Source organism: Puntigrus tetrazona, chromosome 18 (genome assembly GCF_018831695.1).
Source record: "Puntigrus tetrazona isolate hp1 chromosome 18, ASM1883169v1, whole genome shotgun sequence".
NCBI lineage: Eukaryota > Metazoa > Chordata > Actinopteri > Cypriniformes > Cyprinidae > Puntigrus > Puntigrus tetrazona.
Window position 1 is genome coordinate 15,834,789 of NC_056716.1, and position 12,500 is coordinate 15,847,288.

The 12,500-nt window shown below is 40.2% G+C and overlaps 1 protein-coding gene across 5 annotated transcripts in view; it reads right to left on the reverse strand.

The window, feature by feature from the left end:
- LOC122362953 (SH2 domain-containing adapter protein F-like) overlaps positions 1–12,500 on the reverse strand; it is an 86,511-nt gene that overhangs the window by 17,389 nt on the left and 56,622 nt on the right. For 3 of the 5 annotated variants that reach the window (XM_043264769.1, XM_043264768.1, XM_043264771.1), the window contains exon 3: positions 9,921–10,130. In XM_043264769.1, the coding sequence (XP_043120704.1) occupies positions 9,921–10,130 (210 nt within the window). Of the gene's footprint in view, positions 1–8,278; positions 8,366–9,920; positions 10,131–12,500 lie in introns of all 5 variants that reach the window. The other 2 variants (XM_043264767.1, XM_043264770.1) reach the window with 1 other exon arrangement.

Below are 12,500 nucleotides of genomic sequence, written 5' to 3' on the forward strand. Positions count from 1 at the left end.
AGTGACAGTGATAAATTAAAAACCAAGGTATTGTTCATCACCCTAACACAAACAAAAACAACACCAAAGGAAACCACTGGCACGTTAATAACACTGCGGTTCAACGCATGTAATAATGGCCATGGGTTCTTTTGACTCTAATTTATCTTCAGCAGACAGAAACACGACAGCAGCGTGGAGTGGACTTGAGTTTCTTCATTCTCTCGACTCTTCCCAGTGACCGCTCCTGTCCCTGATTTAACTCCGCAGAGCCGGTTAATTAAAAACAGCACAGAGCGAGTCGCTGTACTCTGGGAGTTAGGAAAGAGACGTCGCTGTCACTTAAGCCCCGACCGCGCCGATTTATTAATGAAACAAGCGACAAATCCCTTCATTCTGCTTCCTGCGCATCTTCTCCCCGTCGTGCTCCAAAACAAACAGCGCACACAAACAAAGCTCCTCCGGAGGCCGGATGGATACGAGAAACTGGAAGCAAACGCGCTTGTGATTCATTCGGCATCGGATGCTTTCAGCGCTTGACAGGCGAAGCGACCCGAGCTGTCTGGCGTCGAATAAAGCCGGCGGTTTGTTGACTGCGCTGTCAGACGCTTTACGAGCAGATGAACGCACTCGTTTATGAACTCGCCCTCGGTTCAGACTCCTGAGCAACTCCTAGATGAAGCATTAACCCTTAAATGCATGCCTCGGGCCTTTGGAGACTACCCTCTCCTTCCTTTCCTCCAACCCTTCAGTCACAGGTTCTTTAAAGAACCACCTCTTTCTTAGCTTATCATTCTCTGAAGAAACAAACAGAAACAGAAAGGTTCTTCAGATGTTCAAGGTTTCTTAGGAACCTATAAAAGGTTCTTTTATGGCATCGTGGAGCACCTTCGTTTTTATATTCTTCGATACGTTTATTATCATGTAGTCATTTACCAGAAGCTTTATCCAAAGCGAGGAAAATGGAAGCAATCAAAACCAACAAAAGAGCAATTGCTATAACAAGTCTCAGTTAGCTTCACGCAGTATATACGTAGCTTAGGGTTTTTATTTATTTTTCACTGCATAATGAATACATAGAAAATAGATATAATAAAAATTTAATGTTTTTAATGTTTTAATAAATTTAATGTTTATTTTTTGACATTTTCATTAATTTTTTTTTACATTATATATATATATATATATATATATATATATATATATATATATATATATATATATATATATATATATATATATTTAATTTAATTTAATTTAATTTTTTCTCGAGGTAGAGCCCTTTATGTTATCATGTAAATGTGCTTTTTTTCATATTTTTGCATCTTTATTCCTCAAGGTGGCGCTGTTTGATGCACATCGTTGATGAGATGTTTCTTCATAATAACCACAGACATAAAACAAAACATTATCATCAGACGCCAGCGATGAAAAATATTGATTTTGAAGTGACCGCATGTCATGGTTTCGAGAATACGGTTGAGATACGGCTGCACCGTAGAAGTGAGCTCCAGCGAGGATAAAATCACCCGCGCAGATCCAACTCTTCAAAAGGTACAGAAGAGTGATTCGTTGTATTCTTCTGTAATTGTTCTTAACGTATCAAGAGTCGGAGATCTGGGTGTGAAGCGTCGTGGTGTTTCAGGGTCAAGCAGGTATCTGGAGTAGCGCCGTGTTGATGTGATGGAGGCTGACGGAGCTGATCTAGCGAGGTCAGCCTCTTTGACGGCTCGTATAATAAGTTTCGGCGGAAGGCCTGCCAGCAGCCTGATTAAAGAGCTGCTTCTCATTGGGTGCCATGGATTAGCGTGTAATTGTTTTGGGAGAGCGTGGTGTCTGTGGAAGGCAGGAGTGAATTCACAGCCACCCAGATAAGATGAAGAGGAGCACAAAACCTGGCTCAAGAGTCAATTTTATTAAACTGAGATTCATGCATCGCCTTAAAGCCCAAAAAAGACAATCTTTCCATTGATGCATGCTGTATAGAGATGCAACTATCTGAGGGAGCAAAAAAAAAGAGCTGCTGATGTCCAGAGTCACGTATCCGCTCTCCTGCTCCGGAGCTGAACTGAAAAAGCTGTAATGCTCCTCATGTTAAGCCAGAAAGCCGTTCTGTTGATAATGCGGCGTATTGCGAGGATTAGTGCGTTTTACAGCCTTGGCAAAATCCCTCACGCTAAATGAGTGTGTTGGTAAACAGCGGCGCTCGAGGAGGTGATGTTTTGTCTTCATTTCAGGGTGTTTTCACACTTCGCTTGTTTCAGGGCTCTGGCGAGAGTTTTGGCTCAGGCTCGAATGTGAAAACTCAAAATGAATAGAAAGCGAAGGAGGCTCAACGGAAGACTGCATGCTCTTGTAATGATTAAAACACATATTTAATGAGCTTTAAAGGAAACTGGAAAAGGGACATGAACTCAGACGGTGTTAAAAAGTGGCCACGATGTGCTTTTGATACATATTTCACTCAGTTTTATGCTTGTATAGTATATTAAATCAAATTCAAGCATTGAAGCGTGCTACATGACTCTTTTAAAGTCAGGTCTATATATAGATTATATATAGATATATATGAACACTTCTTTATAGCTTCTGACCAAAACATATACAAGTTTCCATTATATATATATATATATATATATATATATATATATATATATATATATATATATATATATATATATATATATATATATATATATATGCTTAAATCTAAATAAATAAATAAATAAAAAATAAAAAATAAAATAAAAACATATATATATATACTGTATATATTTATATGTGAAAAATAAAATAATTTTTACACTTTATTAAATTAAATTAAATTAAATTAAAAACTTAGTGCATCAAAACACAGAGATCTTGCATTTTGTTCTTTTAAAACCGAAGTGTGAAAAACAAATGTAGGAACAGCGGGATCACGAGGACTTGAGATCGTTTGCCGTTACTCTCAAAAAGACATGATTTTATGATTGCAAAGGTGCAACAACACCAATTACGACGGCAATTACACGCTGCTCCTTTGACAGGCGCTCTTCTGCTCTCTCTCACAGCTCATCTGACCAAATTACAACCAATGAGGAACCCACTGTCACCAAATAATAGCCAATTCCATAAAAGTGGCAGAAGTGCGAAGTGCTGCAATATCACAAGCAGCAGCCTCAGATTAATATTGACACACACACACTCACACACACACACACACGCACACACACACGCACACACACACGCACACACACACACAGCTTTGAACTTTGGCTGAGCTGCTCAATCTGCCACGGCTGGAGCCTGCATGAGCTGCTCTCACACACAGTGTCTGTTCGCTGTCCTTTCCTTGAACCGCCAGCAAAATCGGGGGAACGGAGCGCGCAAAAAAAAAGCTGCCTCGATTTCCCACAATCCCCCTGGGCAGATCTCAGGCAGGCAGGCCGGTTTATCTCATGCTCCAGATTTGAAAGCAGAGCCGCTGAAGGCCGGGTTCATCCGTGAACAGCACCGCAGACGCCTTTCATTTCACACTTTCATCGCACACCTAATTAAGACGTCAGGACAGAGAAAAAAGGCCATTTAGACACGACCGGGCTTCGGGGCGGACGGAGAAGTGCGAAGCGTTTCCACCGGAAGACAAATCCAGCATGAAATATTAACGGTCCGGGGTCTGAGGCACTGAAGAGACGGGACTGACGAGGTTAGCGCTAATATTATCTGACGGCGCTGAAGTCTCATAAAACAGCATCAAACATTCATGCAGACTCAATAACAGCCACAACCCACTCCTCGGCGCCTAATGAACCCAGATCAGGAGAAAGTGCATGTGTGTGTAAAAGACGGGGTGTGAGGTAATTATACGGTGGGAGCGGTGAAGTGTGTTGCCTACGCCTCGAGCGCAATTACAAAAGTCAAGCGCCTTTTCCTGCTGCATCCGAGCACCGCCATCTGTGACGAAACAGGAAGCAGATTTCTGAGGTTAAGACTTTTCTTAATTCTAGTCTCCCTGAAACGCATTTCTCACGAACACATGACGCATTCGGCTGCGTGCGCTTTATTTTATTTGAGACGCAATCAGCTGAAAACAAACCTGCTTTCTTTAAATGAACTATGAAAACGTGCCACGACAACCCGATCACTTTTGATCAAGTCTGTGAAGGTGAAATTAATCTGAGGCCGTTCTGATGGACTGTTTTTACAGTAATAACACGGTTCACAAGTTCCTGATCAGATCGGCGCGTTTATGTTTAACCTCTTTTTGCTTCATTATTAAATGAACGGAGCTGGAATATGAAAATAGGACACACATTCTGGAAGCATGTTCTCAGCTTCTGATGATCGTCAGGAACTCCTCCGGTGTAATTAACAGCAGTGTTTTCCTCAGCACCCGCAGACTGTTATAATCAGAGTCAGAAGTGTGCACACGGAGTTCAGGACTAGCTGTTGCATTTTTAATGTTTTTAAATAGTCATTTATTTAAGAATCCGCTCTCTAATCGGAGCTCTCTCTAGAGGAAACCTGTCTGCTCTAACTATAGAATGAAATAAAGTGGTGTTTCTTGAAGGATGTGCTGACTCTAGTGCACTAGTGCACAACTCTAGCATCAGTTATGTGTCAAATACGTATACAGTGTTTTGTTGCAACTCTTAATATTTAAAACAAACCCATTAATTTCATGAAACATCTTACTTTTGGGGATTTAAGACAAGTTGGAGGTGAAGAGCTTATTAAAGATGATGCCTAGAAGTTATTGTTATTATTATTATTATTGTATTCATCTTATAAAGTGATCGTGCGTCTTCAGAAGACTTGCATTAAAATGTTTATTCATATGGGTTGACTTTATGACCTTTTTGGTCATGTGGGCTTTTAATACGGAGACAGAGGTAAATTTTAACTTAAAATATATTCATTTGTTTTTGGAAGAAGTCATACGGGCTGGGATCACGAAATGATTTTTTGTTAAAACAACCTTAACTTTATTCTTTATCCACCAGAAATCTGGCATCAGGTGTGTGTGTGTGTGATTTTTTTTTGAAAACTGTGTTCAAAATGCGTGTGTGTGTGTGTGTGTGTGTGTGAGGTCATAATGCATGTGTGTGTGTGTGAAGATAAGCCCTCTGGCATTTCTGTCTCTGAAGTGATGTCTTTGAGCTCCAAGAAAGCTCCATGAGGTCGTGTGTGTGTGTCTGTCTGTGTGAGTGAGTGTGTGTGTGTGTCTGTCTGTCTGTCTGTCTGTGTGTGTGTGTGTGTGTGTGTGTGTGTGTGTGTGCGTGTCTGTGTGTGTCGTGTGTGTGTGTGTGTGTGTGTGTGTGTGTGTGTGTGTGTGTGTGTGTGTCTGTGTGTGTGTGTGCGTGCGTGTGTGTGTGTGTGTGTGTGTGAGAGATCATGACTGAAGACTGTTATCACACCACAGCAGCAGCAGCGTCTGTCATCCAGGACTGTGTGGAGTCAGACACATTCTCTCAGTCCTGCATCAATACAGACAGAAGGCGTCCGAGGTCCGGTTTTAGACTTCATACACGCTTGCATGCAGGCAGTGACGGCATTTTTATACACAAACTGTGTCACATTTCTCGTCGGGTGCTTGTAATGATGGGAGCGTCTTTCTCACACACTTTTAAATCCACATCTCTACCGCTTTAACACATCGCATGCAGTCTGTTCAGTTATTCAGCCAAACACCAAAAAAACTTTGTTTTTCGATTTTCGCTAAAATTCTACAATTCCCACTCTTTCGTTCTGCAATCCTTGCGTGTCGTTACGGTAATTTGCTCTGCTTCTGATTTTCTAGAACGCTCGTTTTTCCTCGGCACGTGAACGAAACCACGCCATCAACTATCAATCGCCATTATCACGAGGAGACAAAATTTGACATTGTGAGGAGAACTTTAGCAAACGATAAGATATCGGCATCCCCAGTCTGACGGAGCAGAGACACATTCCTACAAATCTGGTAAAGAAACAAACTCATCTGCATCAAAATATCATGTTTAAATCAATGCATTACTCTTCATCTCCGTGCACTTCGAAGTTTCACAGCAATCGTTCCTTACACAACAGCTGCCCTTATATTTCAGGAAGGAGGTCGTTATATCTGTGAGATCAAAGAGTAAGTAGCGCAGTTTTTAGAGTGTAAGAGACAAATGAGTTTTCTCTGTGTGCATTTTGGTTTCTTCTAAGTTTATCTTTACACACACACACACACACACACACACTCACACATTCTTCAGTGCGGTCATCAGTCACTCCGTGTCTATACACTGGTGTGTGAGGAGTCAGCAGCAGATAACCAGATGACTAATTAGGTGACACACAAGTGCACAACCCTGCAGTGACCTACAGAGCACATATCAGCCTCCAGCTGAAAGCAGCGCATTGATAAACGCATGAGCGAATGCAACACACACACACACACACACACACACATTAATGAATGAAGCCGGCGGTAAATAAATATTGGGAGCTGTACGCATTGCAGTGAATCAAATGCACTGCAGCTCAGCACAAGCTGATTTTAATGTTGTGCGTTTCGTCGGAGCAAACGAAGATTGATGAAACAGAAACATACATCCGCCGCAGCGCTCGGTAATAACTAAAGCACTCGTTTACGCTAAGTGCAATATTTCACCTCAACTTCACAACCAACTGCATTCATCCTAATCAAGCGTTTGCATTTTAAAGCTGACAGACGAACGCCGTATGTAACAAGAGCAATCCTGGCACGCAAAAATGGCAGCACTAGAAACGCGGAGCTGCGAATATTACATTATTCATGTAATAACGTAAACTAGCCAAATGCAAATACTATGTAAAACTCTCCTGACCCAGAAACCTCTCCCTTAAAGAAAGAGTTCACCCAAGAATAAGAACGTGCCGAAAACTTCATCACGTCATTAGAATACATTTGAAGAAACACGTCGTCGCATCACTTGATCACCAATGGATGTGAATGGGTGCCGTCAGAATGAGAACGAAACCGATCCATCATTAAGAACTTTCTGACAAAAATATGAGTCTATGATACATAATGATAATGACAATGTTTTTATCAGACTCTCATTCTGACGGCACCCATTCACTTCCATTGCTGAGACACTGACGCAGAGACACAACTCTGAGAAAGTAACCCAGATAGCCTCAGGAAGAGCTCATTTCCACTTTAAGCACTGAACGCACAAAGCCTCCATTTATGAAAAGCCCTTAATGAGAGTTTCTCTCATGTGGTGACCTCTGGGTGACCTTTAACCTCTGGAAGCAAGCCTTAAGGCGGGCTCCAGACCGCTTAGCAGACATCTTGAGGGGGTTCTGCTGTGACTGACGTGCTTTGAAGATTAGTTCCCGAGCATGTTTCTGTAGGTAAAGAAGCGAGTGTTAAGGGTCCGTGGGAAGGTTATTCTGAGAGATCTGGTGGCAAGCCAGAGGACTAGTGACTGATTTCCATTTCTCTGCTTTCTGACGGCAAGCAACGTCAAAGCAAGCTTTATCTGCACTGCAGCGGATTGCTGAGAGGTAGAAGCCGTCGGAAAAAACTAGGACAAAGACATGTGGAAAATAATAAAGTCTTTGGAAGCTGCGTCTGTCTGACTGACAACAAAGAGCTGCTCTCAGAGGAGGAGATGATCGGCAGAAAGAACAGAGGAAAGCGTTTATCACCGTCACGCATCGAAATTAATCACACGTTAATGCATAAAACACAAGAATATTTCACAACAAATCAGCTAATTCATCTACTTTCCTAGAGAAATTAATTTATAGTAGTGCATTCCTTTACTCTCTTTGAAAACATATATATATATATATATATATATACACGTGTTAGAAATTGAAGGAAATTATGCCACTGCTTTTATGCAATTATGCTTTTTAATCACAATAGTTGTTTCTTACCTTGTGACCAGTACATTTGGTTTCATTTTAAATGTTAAAAGTGACGTGTTTTTATTGATTATTTTTTCTTGATTATACAACTTTCCTAACTTTCCTAATGTCACATTTAAATTTCTTTCTTTTTCATTAAACTTCTCCTGAAAGTCTGTCATGTTTTCAGTGGTGTTTCTGGTAATATAATAAAGGTGTGCGCTCTGTATATTCATCATGTACATACAATTCAAATCTCGTCTACTGTATATAACACTTTTTCCTAAATATATACATGCATGTGTGTATATATTTAAATATGCACAGCACGCACGCCTATGTTATATAAACTAAATAATCACGATTAATCATTTGACCGCACTAATTCTTTTTTATTTGAAGAGGAAGAGAAAGCTCCCTGAATCTGGCAGACAGAGAGGAGCTGCAGTACCTGTGGAGGATCTAGAGATGTGTCCATCTCTCCTGGACGCTCCTCGGCCCGTGTCCTCATCACTAATGCAGTCATAACAGAGCAGCGCTGCTCACACACACACACACACACACACACACACACAGGACAAGACAACAAGGAAAAGGAAAGGAACACCTTTCAAGAACTGATGCACTGCTGGTTATTTTATTTGTCAAAAAAAACAAATAATCGTTTAGTTACACTTGAGTTAGTCCCTGAGGCAAATTCTGACACACACACACACACACACACACACACACACCTCCAGATCCGTCCACAGATGAGCGTCTGCAGTCCCCCGGAGAGGAAAGGCACAGTTCAACCAAAAATGATCATCCAGTCATCATTTACTCATCCTCCTGTTCTTCAGAGCGCTCTTATAGTTAATGCTGGTGACCAAACAGCTGACGGTAGCCATTGACTTACACACTTTAGTCCTCTTTAGACATTCTGCTATCAGTAAGAAACAGCTGCATGTCATCTCAACCTTCCACAACATACTACATCCTGACTATCAGAAACTTCTTCTAACCCTACACATACCCCAGCAGACTGCTCTCAGAGTTAGTAGACATGGAGTTAGAAATGCTCTTATAGTCAGTAATGACTCAAATTAACTTGCAGCTGTTTGGTTGCCAGCGTTCTTCTTTTGTGTGAATCAGCTGCTGTTCATACAGGATCGAACGACTTGAGGGTTTGTAAATGATGACAAAGTTTTCATTTCTTTCTCTTGAAACTGAGAGAGAGAGAGAGAGAGAGATACCATGAGGAGAAAAACCTCCCAGCATTCCCAGCAACAGACGGATACAGCAACGGCTGAGATATTAAAATGAGCCTGTTTATACATTCTGTGTTGATTTGCAAGGAAAATGAACTCCAGTGAAACGTGAGACCTCCACCAACGAGAAACTATTGATTAGCAACCAGATCAGAAAAGAGAAAAAGCCCTGATTTATTTAAACGATGCTGCAGTCACTCCAGACTCTAAAATGCAAAAGCTTCAAAAGCCTTGGTTAATGATTTTCCAAAATGTCATACTTATCAAATCAAATTCAAAAAAAATACATACATATTCATACTTTCACCAAATGCATTTGATAAATAGCAAAGACCTTTATTTAAACGATGCTGCAGTCACTCCAGACTCATTTCTACAGACTCTCAGCTTTTTAAAACAATATACAAACAAAATACTAAAACACACGATCAATTCCACTCTGCAGTAATGCAGATTTAGGGCTGGCTTGTTTTAACGCCTCCTGTCAATCAGGATCAATCACAAGATAAACTCCGTAGGTCAGAGTTCACGTGAGCATGTGACTGGAATATTTTACTAAATATCTTGCGACAAAGCGCCGTGCAGGGGAATCATTTTGACCAGTTTATTCATATGAATCTTCACTAAAACGAAGCTCTACGAAAAAGAAAATCGTAGTTTCAGAGACCGTTCAGCAACTAGATTAGTAGCACCACTAGTTTAGTTAGTACCTCCCCAACATCCCCCATCACCAGCAGCAGAACCGGGCGCAGGACTAGTTATGCTTCTGAGTGTAATCTCACACACACACACACACACACACACACACACACACACTCACGGACAGAAGGAAGCGAGCCGAACCTGCGAAGGCTTTGGAGATGCGGTCTTTCTTCCACTCCCAGGGCTGGTCGTACTCCTCCGGCGGCCTCTCGTCGTCCTGCGGCAGCCGGCTCTCTCGGGAACACACGCCTGCGTCCGGATCTCCTCCGTTCTCCTCCGGCTCGTACGGCGTGTCATACAGAGGCAGCTGCCGGACCGGACCGTCTTTAGGAGCGCGGCCGCCTCGGATCTCTGACAGACCAAGAGAGCAGAGCGCTGCGTTATAGACCACTACTAGAAAATGAAAATCATCTTTAAAGTTGTCGAAGTGGAGTTCTTATCAATGCATGAAGGGAAACGTGATCATTTTGAGCCATACGATGAACTCTTATTGGCTGTTGCTACAGACGTACGTGGTTTTGTGCTCCAGGAACACATTTAGACAAAGCGACCTACAATAAAGGAATACGAGCCATTCGTCACAGAGCAACGACGACAGGTTCATCTGAAAACTAGAACAGGAAACACAGATCCCAAAAGTTTAGTCTTTCAGCTGCAGGGCGTCCTTTCAGATGCTTTCATTACGCATTCGGGTTAAGGTTAAACGCTTGAATGCTTCGGTGAAAAAACAAATCACCTAAACACGCCGACTTTAATGATCAGAAGAAAGAGAACTGACCTGTGAATCTGCAGATGAGGAGCGAGGGATCAGACAGAGATCAGACTGTTTCAGCATAAAAGTGAGTGCTTTAGAGCCACAGCCCACCACTGCTTTGATAATCTGTCAACTATGTCTTTGATTAAATCACTGATCAATCGATTCATTGGAATTATTATGTGAATTATATTATGCGTCAAAAATAAGATGTAAGACACTTCATATAATCATTACATCCCAATACTGGCACACCTTAATAAAGTAAAACAAAAGCAATTCCTAAACATAACACAACTTTATTTATTCCCTTTTTGCCAGCATCGAGGTAAAGTAAAGCCCATTAGGTTTACACCCCATCTGAGCACACATTTAACATCTCATTCAAACAAATTGCATATTTGATTGATTGAAAGTCAGAATCACCCCACTCCGGCTCTTTAGTGAAGTTGAAGGAGCGTCTCTCTCCATCACGAAGAGCTTTTATGCAAAGCATGCCTTTTGAACATTTGCACAAAGAACAAGCCACCCAGCCCGGGCCGAGGGAACGCATTAAACAGCACACGCACCTGTCAGCAGACGCTCTTAAACCACACGTGTTTGTTCGAAGCTTAATACGGATGTTTAGGACGCGACCTGGATCATGCACTTCTCCCACAGAAGCTTGCTTCAGAGCTTTCACGCGTTGCACAGCGCTCACTGATTATTATCATCATTAATTCTGACTAACCGCCGTTGCCGTTCGCTTAATGAACACCGCCAGGCTCCAGACTCAGAGCTGTGTGATTGAAGATGCAGAAGAAGACGCAGCTCTGTCCTTGACCTCCAGGGGTCACTGGAAACTGGACATCCGTCACCTCCACCAGAACATCATGTCACCTCACTCTCTCTAAAGGGCCGAGCGTCTCTGTGGTTCTCCGGGGTGGCATGAAGCTGTTAGCGGGCGTTAACGGTACGGTATAATGCAGAGACGCTCGTGGAATGAAATATAACTCCGCAGCGCTGTATAATTGCCTCTCTGCTCGGGGGAGCTCTTGCAGAACAACGAGGAAAGTGTGGAGACTAGAGAGGGAGAGATCTTCATCAAAGGAGGCTGGCACTCTCAACTAGTCATGAAATCGTATTTTGACAATCACATCTTTCAGGACGAAACGGCAATTTTCGAAAATTGGGGGACTGAAACAATGGTGTTTTCATTAGTGTCTGAACTATTACATGAACTCAAACAGGGTCATGTCGGGATTGATTTTTAAACAGTGAAACAATATTCATATAGATCATTTTTATACACAGACATTATTAAGAGCACCTAAGATCCAACATACGTACATACACATACACATATATATATACATATATGTATATATATATATAAATATATATATATATATATATATATATATAAAAATATATATAAAAAAAATATATATATATATATATATATATATATATATATATATATATATATATATATATATATATATATATATATATATATATATATATATATATATATATATATATATATATATATATATATATATATGCATATATATATATATATATATATATATATATATATATATATATATATATATATATATATATATATATATATATATTTATATAATATATATATAATATTTATATAATATATATAAATATATAAATATATATAAATGTATATAATATATAAAAACACATATATATATATATACATATATATATATATATATATATATATGTTTTTGTTTTTTGTTTTATCACAGTTCTTCGTCCATATATTATAAAGACAAAGACTTTCAAGGTAAAATAAATAAATAATATTAATAATTGTTAAATTGATTGTTACATGACTTTGTCACTATATTATCTAGTCATTATATTTTACTTACCATTATTATTTAATGCATGTTTGAATAAAGTTATTACAGCCACTGTTCATGTTTAAATAATAACAGCAAATG